At 36.0% G+C, this 21,794-nt stretch overlaps 1 protein-coding gene across 3 annotated transcripts in view; it reads right to left on the reverse strand.

The window, feature by feature from the left end:
• Positions 1 to 5,015: 5,015 nt before the first annotated feature.
• The window catches only part of MAP3K21 (mitogen-activated protein kinase kinase kinase 21), a 40,622-nt gene continuing 23,843 nt past the window's right edge, over positions 5,016 to 21,794 (reverse strand). The window contains exons 3-11 of one of the 3 annotated variants that reach the window (XM_063329029.1): positions 20,957 to 21,105; positions 20,040 to 20,215; positions 15,726 to 15,966; positions 13,764 to 13,886; positions 11,031 to 11,147; positions 10,320 to 10,470; positions 9,200 to 9,294; positions 6,641 to 7,426; positions 5,016 to 5,583 (exon numbers count right to left, since the gene is read on the reverse strand). In XM_063329029.1, coding sequence (XP_063185099.1) covers positions 5,159 to 5,583; positions 6,641 to 7,426; positions 9,200 to 9,294; positions 10,320 to 10,470; positions 11,031 to 11,147; positions 13,764 to 13,886; positions 15,726 to 15,966; positions 20,040 to 20,215; positions 20,957 to 21,105 — 2,263 coding nt within the window. In that variant the 3' untranslated portion in view covers positions 5,016 to 5,158. Of the gene's footprint in view, positions 5,584 to 6,640; positions 7,427 to 9,199; positions 9,295 to 10,319; positions 10,471 to 11,006; positions 11,148 to 13,763; positions 13,887 to 15,725; positions 15,967 to 20,039; positions 20,216 to 20,956; positions 21,106 to 21,794 lie in introns of all 3 variants that reach the window. The other 2 variants (XM_063329028.1, XM_063329030.1) reach the window with 2 other exon arrangements.

A 21,794-nucleotide genomic window follows, 5' to 3' on the forward strand; every position in this document is an offset into this window, starting at 1 on the left:
ATTGTTGTGCCCTCCGTCCCCCCTTCGGAGACCAGAGTATTCATGAATGTCTTCAGCAGCCACAGGATTTTCAAATTGTCAAATCCCGTAACTGCATACTTTGATGTGGTGGGAGGGAAGGCTGATGTTCTCAGATACAATGCAAGTGTTTTTTTAAACGTCTATTTAGCAGTGTTGCAGAGCACGAATCTCCATATTAATGATCTCTTAAAGGAGTAACACCAAATTTGACATTTGACTGAAGTTTGACTTGTTCGGTCATGCAGGCCGAATTCATGACTCTGCTTTTAAAGCAAACTGTAAAGATTTTGAACAGATACAAGCTATTACATTAAGAAACACTGAACTTGGCCATCCTGATGCCAGATCTCAACTACTGAAAGCAATTCACTAAAGCCTAGATGTGAGACTGGTCATTACACCTTTATTTTTGAAATGGGAAAAAAAAGCCTTTGAAACTAATTGAAGAATAGCAGTTACCTAAATCACTTAAGAAAAATATTTTACATTACATGAATAATATGAGACGGTGTTAACTACAATGTGCTTAAATGTCATCAAGTCACCAGTGGAATACCCCAGGGGCCGACAGTAGTGCCAAAACTGTTTAACATCTCCATTAATGACCTGAATGCTGGGACAGGGTGTATCCTCAGCAAATTTGCAGATGATACAAAACCATGAGGAGTGGCTGATGCACCAGATAGTTGTGCTGCCATTTAAAGACTTAGACAGGCTGGAAGGTCTTAGAGGAATCTCATGAAGCGGAAATGCACTATGGGGAGAAACAACCCCATGCACCAGTACACACTGGGGAAGCAGCTTTGCAGAAAAGGATCCACCTGAGGATCCTGGTGGACAACAAACTGAACATAAGCCAGCAATATGTCCTTAAAGCAACGGTGGCCAATGGTATTTTGCATTAGGAGTGTTGCCAGCAGGTTGAGGGAGGTTATACTTCTCCGCTACTCAGCACTGGTAAGGCCACACCTGGAGTGCTGGGTCCAGTTCTAGGCTCTCCAGCACAAGAAAAACATGGACTTACTAGAAAAAAATCCAGTGCAGGGTCACAAGGACAGTGAAAGGACTGGAGGCTGAGAGAGCTGGGACCGTTTAGCCTGGATAAGAGAAGGGTCCAGGAGGATCTTACCATTGTTTACAAACATATAATAAGGGGGAAAGAAGAGGGAGCCAGACTCTTCTCAGCAGAGAAGCTAAATGATCCTGTGATGCTGTGAAATAGAAAAGTAAATTGGTTTGCTCATTTTCACTTATGTTCAGGGAGAAATCCATTACACATTTGCAAGGACCACAATAATACCACAATCTTAAGCGCCACCAAACTTACACCAAAAAAATGTACTAGGTAACAGAGTCTCATTAGCTCCTTATAATGCATGCACTGCAGTGATCTGACTAGTTATATTAAAAAGGGAGGCAGCTAGTAAGAATGGGATCTTTTCCATTACCACACACTCATAAGCAGATCTTAGTATTACCATTATAACATTACATATAAAATAAATTGCCTGTGCAGCTTGGTTTAGAATCTGGGCTCGATACTGGTGCTCACAGGACGTGTTTTATATATATATATATATATATATATATATATATATATTTGTTGTTGTTATCATCTAGCCTGCATCACTGTAAGGTCTATGCAGACATGTCTTTATAAGATTGGGCTTACAGCTTTGAATTTTGCTGCACTGCTAGAGACTTTGCTGTGTCCTGCCTGTTGCCACTGTGCAAACGGATATGTCCTCTTCTCCTTACTGAAAGATTGGCTAATGCACCCATAGCATGATAGGCAAAGAAGGAAGTTCACAAAACAAGGTGTTAGAAAATATTACAAAGAAAGTATTGGCTTCAATTGCCAAAAAAAACCCCAACCAACCAAACAACAACAAAATCGAAATACCAACACCCCCCCAAACGAAAAAACCGACAAACCATCCTCCCCAAAAAAACCCACAACAGAAATTTGTTATTCCTTACCTGTATTCTTGATGCTGAATCAGATGCAGAATGTATTTATAAACGCTGGTCTATCTCCTCTAAGATAACCAGCCAACATTGTAAAAGCATCAAAAGAAGTATTACGGTCACATGAAAGAAAGAACAAGCTCATACTATATATTTCCGTCAACACCAACTGCAAGAAATTACAGGAACATTCATGTTACTGTACCAGACAATTAATCTTAAAGTAACAATTACATTCTAATTTTCTAAGAACAGGCTGGCCATAGCCTATAGTTCCTGCTTATTCACCAGAGAACTCCTTTGTACGTATTAAGAAGGCATTAAAATATATTTTTCAAGAAAATTCAGGTCACTTTGCAATACAATAGCTACAAAACATTTATTTTTTTAAATAAAAACATTTAAATCATCAGATTTTGTAAAACAGCAGTCAAGTGTTTATCTTAATCTTTGTAGTGTAAGCACCTTCAGTTTTATGCTAAAACAATCAACATAAATTATTATTTGGTCAGGCTATTAACCTACATTGAAATAAATATACTTTTAACGACCAAGACTTAATGCATACCAGATTCCCATACCTTTACAGAAAATTTCTCTGGTGACAAGTGAAATGCAGATTGTGAAACCATGATTGCAATAATTTTTTTCTTTCTAATCTCAGTGAAGACTGGCCTATAATTTTAAACTATAAAAAGATATTTATAAAGCACTATAGTCTATAGCTTAAAAAAAACTGTATCACATAAGAGAAGTATTTGAGATGGCTTACCTAAACTGTCTCAGAATAAGAGGTGAAAAACAAACTCCTAAATTAGTTACAACGCACTGGGCTGGTCATATCGTATGTCCCACTCTTATGGGAAATTATCCACTGAACAGGAACAGAAATCTTTGTTTAATTACAAGACAGACAAACCACTGATAAGTGAAAAGAATATAGCTCACAATGAGCTTTTTATCCTGACACTATTGGTTATAAAACACAGGGTGCAAAATTCAACATTCAAAATTATATAAACCTTAAAAGTACAGAACAGAACTTAACAGAAGTTTACAAGACAAAATACTTCAGCACCTGAGATTTTCCTGTAGAAAGCCAGAGCTACTTTCTTCAGAAACACGTAATACAATCAACTTCTTTTCTCTCAGTATTACACAGGAATAATTGATCAATAAAGAGCTGAAATATACATAATGCTCCAAATTCTAATTAAGCCTTGAAGATAAATCTGCTATCAAACTATATTTAAAATTTGATCCATGTGCATTACCTGACTTTATTTTATGAAAACGTTTTGTATTAAAACTGGAATAGACTTCATCTATGAAAGTCTTCTGATGAAATTAAAGTTTAAAGAAAAGACAAAGAACAGTATGCAACTTGAATCATGTTGACAAAGAAATAAGAATACTGAACCAGAAACAGGTCTGAACAAAATGTAATAACTTAATAATTTGTTATGCAAGCATTTAGTTTCACAGACAACTAGTGGTTATGTCTTTACGTTTGGTAAACTAATACTTTAAGGAAATCCTTGTCTATTTTCACTTTGAGAGCTGCGAAGTTGCATTTTCTGTGTTCTGCTCTGTGATTAAGACTTCATGATTTTTCTATGTATCCGTCATCCCCAAAGGTAGCCACTGTACTGCATACCAACCTTAGAACAGAAACTTTCTTTTTTAATCCCTTGGTTTTGAAGCTTTAAGCAATTATGTATTCTATTTAACAACTGAACTCCCACGACAGCAGAGCAAAGGAGAAAATATTTAAAACAAAGGGCTCAACAAAACAGTGTTCTGATGGAAACATAGTAGTTTTATTCTAACGTGATCTGATTTCATTTATGAAGAATATTTAAACGTCAAATGATATGCAAAATTAAGACTTCAAATACTGGAATACGAGGGATGTTCCTTTAATTATAGAAATGCTTTCACGAAAGTATACTGTGCATTTGGTTTTATTTAATCTCTTAGTGATACTGTAAAAAATTAAACTATCAATGTTATCAAGGTTAAGTGTTCCTCCCCCCACAATTAATTACTTGGAATTTCCTGGAACCTTTCTATCACTGAAAACCAGTCAAGCATATCTGTTTCTGTCCTTTAATTCCTAAATGTGAATAACTGGGCACTCAGTAGTAACCTTTGGAAGAAAAGCTGCAGAGACTATACTGAAAGATTTAATATTATATTATTGCAGTTTTAAAATTTGAGTGCAGTAAAATGCACCGTTGGCTCACTTAAAACCAAAACCAATCATCCTTAAAATCCACCATCTTTCCTCTATACAAGGTGCAGCAGAATTTAGAAAACAAGAAGGGGGGCAAACCCCTCCACCACAAACAAAAAAATCCCAAACCAAGAATATTGTTTTCAGTGCAAACACTGTAGTCTTCAACAGGTTAAGAGTACAAACATTTACGTTCCAGTGTATCCTTACCTACAAAGAATGTTTCACATTACAAAGTATGTCCAATACCTTTAATGCAACCACAATACTGAAGTTTACCCTCTCAATTCAATATGGTGCCTGAAACTGAAGTGTTTATACAAGCAGTGTAGCTTTCTGGAGAAACTAATGCACACAGTTGAAACTTCTCACAAAAACCAAGGGCAAAGACTGCAAATTCAGCTGCTGGTCCTTAATCGATTTCAGTATCAAATGCCAAAAAGTCACCAGCTACTTAATGAGGAGTGAACAAAGCCTCCTACACCAGCACCTTACCTTAAATCCCCTGCCCCCCTCCCTAATTCTACAGGCCACAGAGGCAAGCTGCAGGCAACCACTTCTGAGGCGAAACTCTTGTTGTTGGAACACAGCATTCATTTTTTCGATGTGCAAAAGTTAAATTTCTAGCAAAACCCCTCAAACCTAAAGAAAACTTCTGTGACACTACAGAGGCAGGTCGGCATGTTATTTTAGTTATTCAAAATATAAAGTTCACCTATTTTGCAGCATTGTCCTTTTCAAGTTACCAGCTGGGATTCCAAGGAACATTTGAAAGAGGCACCTACTACACTTTCTTAAGAAAGCTGCCCATTTTAATAATTTTGGTACTATTTGTCACAGTACATCAGAAAACAGCAGCACAAAGCATTAGATGGACAAGAATTTTATATTTGTTCCCCTTTAAAAAGCAAACATTTTTAAAATGAAAGGCACTCATGACAGAAACTCTCTCTCCAGTTCATATATAGATGGCCGACAAGTTTTGCTCTTCATTCTACATAAAGGCACAGTACAGTCTCTGTTTTGACCTTCCACATCAATATCAAGTAATGAGGGCATGTGGCAGTTAGTTCTTTCCTCAGTATCTGGCAAGAAGTTAACATCTGGATCTACATTGCCCTCTAAATATTCAGAGTCTTTAGAGTTTGGTTTAATAATACGTGGAATAATCTGCCACGTATCGATTTTATTTCTTAGAGAAGAAGGTCGAGGCCTTGATATAATATTGACAGCGCTTTGCTTTTCAGTTGAAACACCGCTGTGATTGCTTCTTTGTTGAACAGACGGAGAGTGCAGAGTTCCAGTAACTGATAGAACTGGTAATGTGGAGACATCATTGGTTGCAGCAAATCCATTAGCTAAGGGAAAGGAAAGGCCAAACAAAAAAAGACAATTTAAACCATTTGACTTCTTGATTTCTTTGCCATTTGTAAAACTGGGTTGCCATAAACACTAGTGGTTTTTTTTCCCCACCAGAAAAATTAAGAGGCTCGTACATTTGTGGGAAATCTGAGAGAGGACTAACAGTGCTCAAATAACATTTTTGCATCTATACTTTCTGCTAGAGGCCATAACAATTTATTTTATTGCTCCAAAAGAGATAGATAGAGAAAGCATTAACTACCCAATAACTGGATAAATGTTAATATTGGAATAAAGCCCCACAAATTTGTCTAGTTATTATAAGTAATTACACATGCACAGCATACCATGAAGAATATTACATTTAGTCCACCACAGAACACAGTATTGAAATTCAAAACTTTTCAAAAACTCATTAAACTTATCCATTTATATGAAGACCAGATTTAAATACCTTTCTTTCAGCTTAAACTTTTATCAACAGCTTAACTTAAGGATGCGTGGAACTTCTGACATTCAGCAAGCAAATCAAAACTTACTAAACTTCTTTTTCTTGAAGTTAATAAATGTGCGGTACCAAAATGATGCTCAATGACTCACCTATGCAGACTGTGAAATCATACTAAATAAATGTACTCTCAGTCTCACAAAGTCCACAACTGCATAATGCATGCACCTGACATGGTCTCAGTTTTATTTTGGCCATGACGCTAACAATGTACCTTTCACAAAAAGCAGGTTCTCGACAACATTAAAGGACCAGGGAAGCCTATTTTTGCAATACCTGAGAAAAATAGATATTGCCTTAAAATAAATTGTCTCTTCCTCCTTAAATCTCCACACCCACACTCCTAACAGGGTATTATTCCAAGCACTGGTAGTTTATTCAGGATTCAGACACAGAGGGCTTACCTGCATACAGTTATGGTGGGTCAGCTAACACATAACAGTGTAACAAAAATCTTAGCAGCTCATTAGTGAATGGTTAGTTTCCCTACATTTTCTGTTTCTATATTTAAAAATTTCTTACATTTTAAGTTCTTAATCACCCACCTGTGGTCTGAAAATTGTTCCCATCTGATAAGGTTCGTCTGTGACCCAACACACTTAACTTTGTCAAGGAACTGTTTGGCACGTTTTGAGATTCTTGTTTTAGACCATGATTAAAAGGCTGATTTTTTAATCGTGTAGAAACTGTGTTAGGAGCCAGCTGTACCCTCTGTTCTCTCGTACTTTCAAAAGTTTCAGATGAAAAGTCATCAGTGGAACTACATGGACCACAATCACCAAGCACAGTGCTTACAAACGCATCTTCACTGTCAGACTGAAGTAGGCATTTTGTGGAAATGGAGGGCATAGAGAGAAGATTCACAGTACTTGCAGCTGGATTTAGGGAAGGAATACTTGTTTCCTCTTTCTTGGACTGCAGTCTCGTAGGGCTGGCACTCCTGCGAAATTTTGAAGCACGCTGAAATATTCCATCACGCTTCTTCTTCTCATCTTTAGGCAAGAGTTCATCTGGACCCTGTGATTTGTTCAGCCTTCTGATATCTAAGCCCAGGGCAACAGATGCAAGGAGGACAGCACACCCATACAGCACTGAATCAGTCTTCTTTTTCTGTGGTGTCCTGCTCAGACTGTTTGTAGGTGTCATTTGAGGAGTACTATTTGTAGAACTAGCAGAGGTTCCTTCTTCAAAGCTCTCATGTTCTACTGTATTCTCTCCCTGATCGTCTTTCCAAAGAGGTAGATTAATATAGGCCTGATTCGGCAACTTAACTGGCTTTGGTCTTTTACTGTCCAAACCTTCAGGGAGAAGTTTCTTATCAGTACAGACACCTATAAAACATTACAGTATATTTTAAGATTGCAATTCATCTATTTTGCTACTGCATGTCTGCATATGTACACCATTATTTCCTTTCACTTACACAAGTCTTAATCTTGAGGTATACTGTCCTCCCCCTTTAGATGCAATCAGAGGCTCAGAGACTCACTTGTAAGATTCGGAAACACATCCTAACTCTTAACCTCTTCATGTTCTCGATAGACTTTAAAATAACAGAAGTACTATTTTGCTACAATTTCATCCTTTTAGCAACTCAAAAGCAAATTCTATTAGAAGCAACTTGCAGATCAATCTTCCTAAATATACAAGTTAACCGTAAATAAATTATGTTTTCCACATCTGAAACACATACCTTTATTTTCAGAGAGACATAATGTACCTCCCAACCTTTATGCACTCAACACAGTTGAAAAGCAGATACTGTCTTTGCATTTTCTGTGGTATTTGAGGATTTGCAACACTTTGGTAGTGCTTTTCAAATAATATGGAAAGTATTTCTGTGTATGGATAACAGTGAAGTAGTGTACTATACAAACTGCCAGATAAGATCTGGAACACATTCTTTACAACACTTTCAATTAAGCTCTATTTCAAAATCCAGTGAGTTACTAGAAATTTTCCCAATTAATACATTAGGCCACAGTGGTCTGGAGTAAAAAGTAAACTTGACATCTCACACCTAATGACAAATAAAATGAAAGGTATAATTTGATTTACATGTGTTGTTCCACTGTAAACTACTGAATGCTACCGAATAAACACAGGAATATTTGAAATGCAAATATGTAAACTTGTATAGTCTTCTCTGTATGTTGGGGTTTAGTAATAAGCTAATAAATCTATAAAACAACTATTTGTGAAGCCTTGATTTATACCCCTACCAGTATATATGAAGATGAAAATGCCTTTTTCCTAGGGAGAAAAATAAAAAAAAGCAGTGCCCAATCAGCTTACCATTTCCTCTTCCAGCCGGCATAAAACTAGCCACTGGTATGGATACCAAGTTATATCACAGTTTTTTTCCTGACACTGGTAACTTAATTTTTTCAGATAAGAGAATCTGCAGTATAGGAACTGTGTGCAAATTTGAAAATGATTATGAATATTGTATAGCCACAGTACATTATAGTAATACACGTAAGAAGAAACATAGAGCTATTACGTTCCTGATCCTAAGAGGATTAAGTATGTTTTTCCTTGTGATTTATCTGTAAATAAATGTTGCCTAAACAACTTTAAAATTTGAAATATACAGATTTTTTTCTTGCAAATTTAGAGAATAAGTCTCATTAAAAAAAAAAATAGGGAACTAATATCTGGGAATACATGAGAGCTTACAAGTTTGTAAACGACTATGCATTTTTTTAAACAACTATGCAGAGCCCACTAACAATAAAAGTCATTAATTATCATTTAATTATCAAGACAATTACTGATTTAGATATTTCTTTTTAGAAGACGCTAAAAAGTGGTGACTGCAGACTTCATATACAGATCAGCCTCCAATATGTGGAAAAAAAAATAAAAATCTTTGTGGTACTGCTCACACACCATGTGTATTTCTTAGCTGCTAATGCTGGAAATGTAAAGATGTTAACACTTACAGTTTTTTGTACAGGAAAATTATTTCTAACATGACTACTCTTCTAATAAGGTGTATAATCCTTGAGGAATTAAAGCAACACAATTTATAACACTGGAAGTTGGAAGTAGACTTAATGCCATTATATGGCAACTTTCACTTTTTCAAAAAAAGCTCTTACCTTGGTCCACAAATAGTGAAGCTAAGGGAACACCCTTCTGATTTTTCATTAAAAGCGTTGACCAAGGGTTGCTGCCATCCGAAAGGGGTCTTATTCTGAAATAACAATAGTTATTTTGATATTACAGAGCATACCATGCTTATATACGCTTTGGCAGAAAATTACTAGAACACCTTTCTTTTTAAACTATAAACATGTAGTACATAATCTGAAAACAGTAAAACTTTCTAAAGGTAAAAAAAAAATTGTATATAATAGTACGGAGTCATATGATTACAAATTGATACATGCCCTATATTAGGTATTCCTTAGATGAAAATTTCAGGCCTAAAAAGGAAGCCAATTAAAAATGGGCCTTAACTACCTATTAAAAAAAAAGTTGGTGAAAACCTGGACAACAGTTTCACTGTGTCAAAGAAATGATGTGAATATTGGAAATTTATTAAACATAGTGACTTTAAAACAAACAAAAATATCATAAAGCCAGTTTCAGGAGACAGTCTGGAAACAACTACTGCCACAGGTAAATGAGTGTATGTCTCTATCAAGAAAAAGAAAGAAAAGGTGCTATAAATAATTATATGTACTGCAAGAAACAAAGAAAAGGACTTCTTGTTTCAGACAAACTGCTGATCTCCAGTTTTGAGCAATCTGAAAGCACAGGTGTCCAGCTGATTTTCAGAACCTTTTCACTCTGAGTTGGTCAGTGTAAATGATGTTGCTGGAGTGAACTGTGCTTCACATACACAAAGTTGGCGCCCACTGGGGGCCATGCTTGTAGTTCCTCAAGTCAATGTGAGGAAGGGCAAGACAGACAGACAGGCCATGAATGTCTGGTATGCATTTGCTGCTCAGCATCTCAGTATGTTCCAAGTCTCAAAAAACAGAGATAAAGGGTAATAGATAAAAAGCCACTAAAACTTTAAGATAAGTGTTTTACTCTCAAGTCTATGTGGGGGAGCTACTCGTTATTAATGTAATTCCTAAGTTAATAACAAGTAGGAATGAGTTTTAGCTTTAACTAGAGACTGCAGAACTCCTCTCGCTCACCACCTACGTTAGAGATTTGGTTACCAAGAACACTTAGTATTATCAAACAAACAAAATGTAGTAGACATACTTGTCCTTACAATCTGCACGATCCTTTGTTTGAACTGAACTTGGTCCCCACGTACAACCTCTCTTTTTAAAACTTCTCTTCACATCTTCAAACTCTTCTTGGTGATAAGCTGTGCTCCTCCCCCAAGTTCTGTTGCTTTCATCTGAAGTTACTAGAGATTGGATTTAAAAACACAAACAAAAAAACCCCACACATAAATATTATTTCTAAATCCAAAATATTTTGACAGAACAGAATATTTTCTCCACTGCAAAACCATTTTGACACAGAAACACAACAAGGAGTAGACAAAATTTTTTTTCTTTTACAAAAACCGACACACAAACTGCACCAATCCAAAAAGATGAGCAAGCAAGAAAAATAATTTATGATCTGACAGGAGACCCAAATTAAAGACAAAGCAGAAAAAAAAAATTAAAAATTATATTTTCCATGCTTCCTTTAACTGAGAACCTTATATTTTGGTAATTAAGACAAGTGAGTTAGACTGAGCACTTAAATTCCAATGAAGAAAATATATGCTGTGGAACAACTGGTATCAAATAAAACAGAATATTCCAATTGTGACAATGTACAATATTTTCTTTCTCACTACACCAAGAAAAAATTATACTTTTAAAGCGCCTAACCTTCATTAAATGCTTAGTCTGTCACTGTCTCAACTGTTACGTTAAACAGAACCAGCACCTTTGAAACATAATGAAATCTTGCCTTTTTTCATAACCCCACTGGGAAGTTCATATTCACTTGTGATATCTACATCTTGCTGGTACACATATACACTGTTTCTTCGGCCATTAGTTGTGTGTGTATCTGTTTTGGGAATCACTGAGGAAAAATTAAGAGAATGTAGTAGAGATTCTTAGTCAAGTTAATTTCAGAAACAGAACTGTTTCCCTACTTGTATGTTTATCTTGGGTCATAAAGCCCAGATCTATAAAGGCACTAAGCTTCTTTTGACAGCAGGTTTTTACTGTATGGTTTAGAGGATCCTCTTTCTATGACCGGACACAGGCAAGTAGGTTTTCATATATAATTAACTGGAAAAGTAGCTTGCTATCAATGTAGCATGCTTACAGCTATGATGGAGAGACCTAAAAGAAAAACAACTTAGCCAGTTATAGGAGCATGATAAATGAAGTGCCATTTTCATGCCCATGGTTCTTCCGCTTATGTACTGCACAGTGCTCTCCTCCTGCCTCACCACAGGCCTTCTCGCCAGCACAGCTTCCTCTGTAGTACGGCACTCTACTTTGCCTTCTTTACACTGCCATTTTCAACCACATTCCAGGACCTATGGAATATATATCTTACTGGTTTTCTGCCTCCCTTTAAAACACCTTTTAAAATCAGCTGAATTTGTTTTAAAAACAAGATTTACAAATAACTAGATTCTTGTTTTAACTTAAAAAACTTTTAGATTCGGAAGCTAGACTCACTCATGACAAAGCAATCAAGTAACCAATTGTTAGATATGCCTGTTCAAATCACCTGTATTTGAGCAAGTCTTCTTGAAACAAAGGCACTTTGAAGTTAAATCAAGATAAAACATTATTGTGGGAAAGAGAATTTATTCTGCACAGGTGCAGATGGGTGTGGAAGCTAAATTGTTTCAGCTAGATACTTGTGAGATATCTGATAAGCTTTTAGGTTAAGCCTAGGGATCCAAACTCAGTAACAGAAGCATACTACTTCTAAAGGAGAGCCTTTATGTTGTCCTGCATGTTCTACTCCTACAAATACAAATGCCTGCTCAAATAAAAAAAAAAAAAAAAAAAAAAAATACCTAGCAGCACTTAACACACATACGAGGAGTGGCACCACTCTAGCTTATGTAAGGCTATGTATTCAAAAAAACCCAAACCCTCAAGTTTTCATAATCATGCCAATACCTGACACTTCCTTCATTTCCAAGCATTTCCACACAGAGCAAGGAGAATCACAGATAAACAAGACTGTCTCATTTTATATGTAATTATGACATTTTACTAAGAAAAACCTTTCTTACCTTTCTGCAGTAAAAAAACCCCAAACAACCATAAAAAGCCACCACACGGTTTGAGGTCAGAAAACCATTATCACCACAGATACGGTATCAGGTAACCTCTGAAAAAGACTTTACGTAATTTTCCTTTCATCTCAAATTTTCATTAAGAAAAGCAAGGCAGGGTTTGTCCACCTCTCTCCTTTATCCATAAGATATGGGTAGTAATGGTCTTCACCGAGGGAACTGTATCAGTTACAGTTCAAACAAATAATAAAGTCACTGCCAGAAAATACAGCACTTCTCCTTCAGACGTTAATAACGACAGGGATTTCATGAGGCAGAGGTATTCCAAAGGAGATGAGAGATCTGGTTTCTATCCAAACTTTAAATAAAGTTTCAGTCTGATTTTAAAACAATAGAAAATAATCTAGCTACAGAACAGTATGCAGAAAAAAAAAAAATCCCCATGCATTTTGATTTCCCCTCCTCCTTATTTACATCTGATAAAGCCAGACTGTGAAGTAATTTCCTTCAGAGTTGACTACCCTTGCAAGAGAAGATAGTCACCATCCATAAGCAACCAGCTGGAACAGGTTCCACTGATTCATACAGAGAGAGAAGTTTAAGGCATTCCACACTGAATATGGATCATTGGACAATCTACTTTGCACAGTAGATCAGACAGTCCAAATGCAAACAGTGAATTCTGTAGGAACTGTTTTCTATCTCTACATATATCATTTCCAGATATAAATGTGTGATTCACTGTAACAGTATGATCAGTTTTCTTCCATATTCACGGTACCTCCACTACCTAAGCATGAACACACATTCCCTTCTGTCATCAGTACACATGGAATAAGACAGACCTACAAGCATACCCACAATTTTGTTTCTTTGTTTCCAAAAAACTAAAGCAAACTTCTTTATTTTCTCCTGGTTTTGTGTTTGCTTAAAGCTTGCTTCTCTTTTGTTGTAGGCAAGCAGAGTTGCTGGCTGATTCTTTAACCTTTCCATATTACATGACTCCCTTATTCTCTGAGTATTTTTTTTTGATAGTCTATAACTGATTTCCGCTATCAACTCCAATACCAAATAAAACCTTGTTTTCCATCTTACATTGGTTCTAGACGTGATGCTTTGCCTTTTACCATTATACATTTTGATTCTTTGTTGTTTTATCCCAATCAGTTTACAAATGAGTTCCTGAAGTTATTAAGGAAAGATATGATTTAAAGAATTCACAATCATGTTGAATTACTGAAAATTATTTTTCATTTTAGCAGGATTAGCTCTCCCATCAAAGAACAAGTTGCAAATGTTAGAACAAGTTAAGAGACCTGGAAATCTGACAGAAATCTGCCTGGAATCTGATACTACCACCAGTGTTTCAATGAGTATATGGAACAAACAGTCTCTATTGACCAAATGAACAAATAGAAATGGTGGAGACTTACACTGTATAGCTCGAAGACGAGGAATTATTGTGGGGCTACTTGATGGACTAGAACTGTTACTGTTTAAACTCCTCCTCTTATCCAGATTGGGGGAGGCCTGCACTGTTATTTTGTGCTGGAAATCTATAAGAGAGTAAAACAAATCAGTTTTAACGTTCTAATTAAAAACTCTTCAGGGCATTATATTGCTGTACTTCCTAAAACAAAACTATATAATGAATTAGACTTGACAGAGAGACGTTCACGTTAAAAACACTGAAAAAACTTAGTACCTAAATTGTTACATTAAGAGTTAAGCAGGCAGGATTTCACACCTCCACAGACACCATACAATAGGTTTGCAGTAACATCAACAAAAGCAGGTAGGTCCAAGTGGACACAAACTGAGACACATCCACATCACAAGCTGTTATTCAGTCTTGTTGGTTGTCACAGAGGAAGAGAAAAAAAATATCGGTATTTCATCTCAAATCAATCAAATATTCATGGCAATCGGATTTGCCTTATGTTTTTTTAACATGTAATTCACATACAACATAAAAAGTAGCATTAACAAAGAAGTCATGTCTATCAACACATCAGACAAACAAGACATCAAACTACAGAATTACAAGTATTTATAGCAATGTAGTAAAAAGAGAACAACAAATACTGGCAAGTATTTGATGATATGCCCCTCTCTAATCTCCATCATCAGTGCAGTTAGATTGTATGCTATTCTTACAACAGAATTGTCTCAAGGACAAGTTCATCTGGATGATTCTTGACAACAAAGAGCTAAGCGGTATTCTGAATTAAAACTCTTTATCACTTTTTCAAGTAGAATATGAGCAGAATTTGAAACAAAATAACAGCATAAACCAATCTAACATATCTAACATGCTTGTCTGGGAGGCTGTAGTGTGATTTTTATTTTATTTACTATTATTACTATTATTAAAGTAAGGAAAAATAAGCTTATTTCACTAGTGCTGAAATAGTACTCTAAATATTACTGCTCTCTTTGTCTCCTTCCTACTACCAGACAGCTATCCCTTGGTCAGACCCGTGTTAGCATGGCATTAAGTTCTTACTGCACTAGTAACAAACTGACAGACTTGACCTGAAAGCCACTGAAAGGAAGCCCATTGACACCAGGATGCTGGGTACCACTACTGAAGATTTTCCAGCCACCAGCCTAACCTTGAATTTCCATAGTGCCATCTTGTGGCAACATTAAAAAGGCACCACTAAACCAGTCCCTAACACTAAAAAACCTCCAACTCTCTACAAACACACCTCCTTTGCAAAGAGGGCATTTTAATGCATTCATGGGTGTAATTAAATGCTCTAACATTCAAATTATACCATATTTGTATCCTGAAATAATATCTTCTGTTGCTATTACAGTGTTTTCTTCCAAGAAGTAAGGCACTGAAGATCCTAACTGCTGTGTTGTATTTGCGACTGCACAAGCATGCAATTTGGATCTACTACATTTGTACCTCCAGCCTTTACGAAGTGCTGGTTTTCTGCTAGGTGTTAGCAAGTCTAGGGCAAACAGCACTAATATTTGATCATGTTAGAAGGTTTGGGGATGAGATAAAAAAGTACTTTTCTATCTGCAGAAAAAGAATGACAGCAAAAATCTGAACTTCGAACCAGTCTTAAATCATGTGGCTCCCATGCTAAGTAACCTTTCCCTCCAGACACAATCGACTTTGAACTTCAAAGATTCTTCCAGCTGAAATGAGGACTACTCCACAAGAAAATAATACATGAAAGTTGTTCCCTTATGAAAGAAAAGGGGAGGCGGGAGCTATACAATTCTTACCATTCTTACCATACCTTTTTGCACTATTAGGGTAGAAGGACCTTGCAATGAGTTGAAACAGAAGCCAATACTGAAAACACTAACCATGGAACTGAAGTCTGCAAATTTAATCATTACATATATTGTGAACTTTAAAAAAAATTGCAAACCTGAAGGCAAACTAATTCTGTGTCCATCTTTAAGTTTTAACCGGCTTCTTTTAAATTTGCCCTTCCTCTTCTTTACATTGGGTTTCTCTTGATTTAACTGGAATATCATGATATTCAGCTCACGCTCCAGTACATCGATCTCACGCTCTGCTAACTGTTGCTCACGGCGCTTAAGTAATTCTTCTTGAGATTTTTGCTGAAGAGCTGCCCTTGTCAACTCCTCCTCTCGTGACCGAAGCTCCTGAAGATAAAATTCACACAAGTGAAATTAAGTAATAATGCAAAGGTTGTATTAAAGGATATATAGAGTGCATGTAGGTTGTATTTCCTGATCTATTTTCATGATGCACTATATACACATAATATGCACATATGACCTTCTGACAGTCCTTCATTCTGCATGAGCCAAGATTCTGTATCCGGATGCAATCAAGCATTATACAGATTTCCTTTTAGCCATTTAACTTGAGCCAGTTTACTTAAGGCAGGTAAGCACTGGCAATGGGGACAACACATCCAATCAAAGATTATCAGCTTACAGCCTGGCAGAAAACGTGCTCCAAGTACTTCACATCAGAGAGTTTTTCAGAGCATGAGGGCTGCTCTTAGATAGCTCCTATGCACTACCATGAAGTCAACGACCTGACAAACACACAAATGAATGCCTTTATCTCAAATTTTCTAACCTTTCCTGTTTTTCAGCCATATATTAAATAGCACTTTTCTATCTAGAAAAGCAATCAGTATTACACCAAATGAGGATTAGTGTAATAGCATAAACCAAGTCGCAAGACAGAAGACAGATGTTTCTTAATTAAAATTTAGCCGATATCTGTACAACATCAAACACCTACTAACACTGAATTGCACCACATAGACTCTGCAACCATCAGTCCCATAGAACAGCTCTTCTTCTCCCTTTAGTCTTTTTTATTTTGTAGAAAGAAAAGCTTTAGTAAGGAAGCTAGTTAACTTTTAAGGGTAAATGAATCCCCAAGGCTAAACAGTTGTAAACTTACCATCTTAAAATTATCTTAATCTTTAGCTTCCAAAATCTGCTAAAATATATCTGAAATTTAAGTAGACCTCCCTTCATACTATAGGGCATATTGTACATGAAACAGACTTACCCAGAAGTGTTGTAGTCAGTACTGCTAATAAAAGAGACTACAGGAAAATGAGAACTACAATGTGACTGATACTGTATGTTTTTCACTATTTATTTTTTTTCATTTTTACATATGATTGTGTAAATGCTACACAAGATAGAAACTGAAATTCAGTTCAAAATAGAAAATCAGCATTTTAAATTAAGCTACATAAGAATGTTATTCTTATTTAAAATTCATTAATTTTGTCACTGTACAGTCTTATAATTGTGGTGGTGGTGGTTGTTTTGTTTGTTTTTTGTTTTTTTTTCAGAGCTGACTGCCTACTTCTGCTTATCAGCATCCATCAATGTTGTATGCCAGCACAATTCCCTATCGCATACAGTTCCTGAACTGTATTACTTTGGTGTTTTCAGAAGAGGTGAAACCCCCCCCCTCTGTTCTTGCCAAAAAGACAGGTTAGCACTGAAGTAAACTGGTTCAGTGAGAAGTATCTGTTCCTCAGAAAGATCCTTGCTTTTTCTTTAAAACTATAGCATACACACACACACTGCTTATCATTGTTTTCAAATTTAATTGAAATGATTGATGATTTCATATGGTTTGCTAATTCTGAGTAAGCTTGTTTCAACACGGTAGTTGGAAAAAAAAATTATTATTATTTTTTTAAATCCACTCTGCTTAACATACACAGTTTCACAAAAAGCAATTCTGCATCTTGGAAATCCAAAGGAGCCTGTCTTCACACCAGCAAGTAAGGTTTTGGGGTTTGGTTTTTTGTTTTCATTTGGGATTTTGTTTGTGTTTCTTTAAAGAAATTTAATCACTTAATTTAGAGATTTCTGCAAATTCTCACTTTCTTCCTCCTCCCATCCAGTCAAAACTGGACAACCTAAAACAAGTGTTGGAAGCAGAAGCTGCATGGATTCAAATTTAGAATAAAGGTACTTTAGAGTTTAAATAGAAGAGATCTTTATTACTGTATTAATACAGTAGTAAAGATGTATTAGGAGACACTGTTGATTATCCACCTCTCATTGTCCTCAAATCCAGGTTCCATAAAGCTCAGTAACAAGGCAAAAATTGTGGGCCTGTATTGAAAAGGCACAGTCTAGAAAAAGTGTTTCCTCACTGAGAGATTAAGTATTTACACTTTTCCAAATAAACTAATTAAAAACAGACTTACTCCAATTAGTTATGCAATGTTTCTACACCACTCTACAATTAAAACACCCATTGTAAGGAAGGTAGGCAAGAATTCTCTAAGGTGCTCAAGAACATTTGTCAAAAGAAGATTGTGATCTTCTCTTGGAGTGGGCGTCACCGTCACTCATTTACAGCAAGCCCTTGAGGGAATTCCTCCAGCTACATTCCTCTTTTAGAGGGCATGAGACTTCATGCAGGGGGGGTTGTTTATTATTATGTTTATTATTATTATTATTACATAAATACTTCATAGACACTACTTTCTCCCTAGTACCTGACAGTAAAATATCTAATGTGCCAAATTAAATAAGCCCATACATATGAAAATCTTGTCTAAGTCAAAGTTACATGCTTTCATTCTTAAACAAGTTTACCTAATTAGGGCAGATGCCTTTGGAGATGAGTTTATTTTGGCATATGAGAAGTAAATTTCATTTTATCTTTTCCACTCCCTAATTACACTTAACTCAGTTTTACACCAAAAATATCTCTTTTCCCAAAGCTTTGCACTGATTTATTTAATTCTAAATTTGATTTAGTTAGATTTTTCTTCAATAGGATATCTCACACTCTTCTAATGCCTCAAGAAAATAAAAAAAAGAAGGAAAAAAAAAAACCTGAATGGGAATGCCTGTTACAATTGCTCCCAGAGCAAAAAAGGGAAAATGGTTGGTTGAGCAGTTGCTGGAGGGGCAGAAAAGAGTTATGCCCAATGGCACGCTGTGGCAAGTAAATGCAGTGGCTGGTGATCCCACGACAAGTAAAAAGGAGAGTCTACTCTCTGTAGAGGGACTATAACCCATCTGGAAAGGAAGAGATCTGACAGCCACAGAGGCACACAGCCCAGGTCCAGGGACTCAAGAGGACACATGGCCTATTCCAACTGTTACCTTTATCAAGTTGTCTAACAGAAAATATAAACCTCAGGATGATTAAAAACTAGTTAAAGTAACTAAAAGCGAGTGTGAAAAAATAACAGTGAGCACTCATTTAGCACAAACATATCATGATATGAGAATATGGAAAGATGATCAGTGACAGCAATCTGGATAATAAACAAGAGAAACTGGATTTGCTGATTCATGGGTACAGGTTTGACCTAAACAATCTTCTTAGTATTTGGCAAGAAGATTTCCAAAACTGCAATACTGAAAGAGATCAATATTATCAGCCTGTTCAGGAAGAAGCGAGATAAAAGCACTCTTCCATTTTTGGAAAAGAAGCCACGTGATACAGTCATAGAACAGGATGAAAAGCTTTTCATTCACACAGCTCCGGAGAATGTTCAGCAGCAGCTGAAAATTTGCAGTGGTTATAAAGTTTAGCTAAAGGGTAAATAAACTCTGGTTTGTTTGTTAAGTGATGTATTCAAATATCCAAGAAAAAAACAACATGTTTTAAAAAGAGCCTACGTGCCAAATTTACAGATCTACAAGCTGTTTTCTTTGGGGAGACAGGTATGGATATGTTCCTTTTCCACTGCCTGTACTTCTTAAATGAGCCATTTATATGGTAACCCTCACTTACTACAATAAAATTATGCTTCCTGTCAAACTTAACTTTTCACTTCAAATGAAATACATCTAGTTATAACTTCATCATACAGAACCGTTTATTGTTCTTGTTAAGGAAGAAAGGGGAAATGCAACATTATCTGAAATTTGAGAAAGCCAGTATTCAAACCGTTTTTCTAAGGTAAGTTTGCTGCAAGACAGTTAGAGGTTCATCTTAAAATACTGTCCAGGAATGTATTAATGGAATTTAAGAATAGTACATCCACCAACAAGAATAGGCATATTAAATTGATAACGTTTTTATGAGAGAGTAAATCCTTTCTTTCAAGTAGTTTATCACCTCAAGTGTATTTCCACTACTAAATCAGGTTTCTAATACTATATTGGTAAGCCACAATTCAAAAGTTCAAAACTGCTGTATCACATAAATGCACATGCACACGTACCTTTCCTTCACTGCCATGCAATTGGAAAAATCAACTTACTTTTTCCTTGGTCCTCAATTCATTGAATATCTGCTGAATTTCCAATTTCCAGTCATCTTGCATGGAATGGAAAGACTCTTGAGGCATTTCAGTCATAACTGCCCCTTCAATGGCAGTAAGCTGTTCAAGAATTAAGGCAAACGATGGTCGGATATGAGGGTCCTGCTCCCAGCATTCTAGAATTTATCAAAATCCCATCAGTTTATAATAGTACATAGAACTTTTTGAAGAACTACATGAATTTCAAGTTACTTGCTACTGTACTTCAAGTTCTAATGTGTTCCCTTTACTTGCAAGGCTTCCCTAGTTCCTTTTCCATTTACAGAAGAGACAACTACCTACCTGTACCCAGAGGTCTGTTTTATATTAATATTCAATTTTTTTTCGCCTCTATCTTTAGGATCTGAAATAGCAAAACTAGCAGTACTGCACAGAAGGGGCACATATAAAAGGTAAAGAAACTCATTAAACACAAGGAAATAGCCATTTGCAAGCAATGTTTAGTTCTCTTAAGTATTTCCAAAATATTTTTGACACTCAGGAAGAAACAATGAAAGGAAAATGGTATTTGCAGTTCTTCCCCTCGGGATTTTAACTTCGATCTTTTATTGATCTGTAATATAACCCGGAGTTTATGAAAATTAATGCAATTGGAGTGTAAAGGGAAACCAGTAAAACCAGAGCAAAAAAATGTACTCTGTCACTACTGAAGAACTTATGCAGTACCAGTATACTGTATGACTTCCTCAGAAACACATTTGACTGTCTGTAACACCAGATTGCCGTGTAAAGAAATACAAAGCACAGCACATTATCAAATGAGGTGTTTCTTTTGCAAGCCTATGACTGTTACAGGTAAGGATACATACACCCAAAACATAACTGTTTAAATACATAGGAAGAAATGAAATAGATACCTTTCATTAGTTTTGCAAATGGTTCAGGGCAGGTGGATGGAATGGGCAAAGTAAGCTTATTGACAGCAACTCCGTAAGCAACAGCAAGGCCATCAATGCCACGGTAAGGAACTTCTCCTGTAAGCAGTTCCCACAGCAACACTCCATAACTACAAAAGGTAATTTTTTTAACAGTTATTTTCTGAATACTGACACATTGTTTACTCAAGAACAAAAAAGTATCTGTCCAACCATGTACTGAAATTCATGTGGATTTCCTGTGTCAAAGGTGAATGTCTTAAAGAGTCAGCTCTACTTTAGTCATCTTGCACCTTTCCACTAATAGCGATTAACCAAACTGGATGCAACTCTGAGACTGGCTCACACTCCTATTCAAAATGTAGCCTGAAGTCGCTTTTATAGAAATGTTAGTATCATGTAAATCTCACTTAAAATCAGAAGAATGACAGGAAATCAAACAACCTTCTCCCCACCAAAAACCAACCAACCAAAACAAAAAAAGAAAAACTCAGCAGAGCATTCAGGCCCTTTCCAAACATTTCACAACAATTTACCTAGATGTACATGCTGGATTTTTTAAAAATAATAGTAATAAAAAAATACCAGAAAAGCATCAGCTTTATTTGGAAGTTTGCATTTCTAATCCCTTGTGTGTTATATAAAGGCCTGTTAACTTTTCACTTCCCACAGAAGATGCAACAAGATTGAGAAACAATTACACACATACAACTAATTTCTCCACACTAGAAAAAAAAAACCAAAACATTAAACAAAACAACACTGTCTCCAGTGAAAGGTGGTGGCATGAAGAGATGTTTTCCTAGGGTCAGGTACAGAA

The sequence above is a fragment of the Chroicocephalus ridibundus genome, chromosome 3 (genome assembly GCF_963924245.1).
Source record: "Chroicocephalus ridibundus chromosome 3, bChrRid1.1, whole genome shotgun sequence".
NCBI classification, from domain to species: Eukaryota; Metazoa; Chordata; class Aves; order Charadriiformes; family Laridae; genus Chroicocephalus; species Chroicocephalus ridibundus.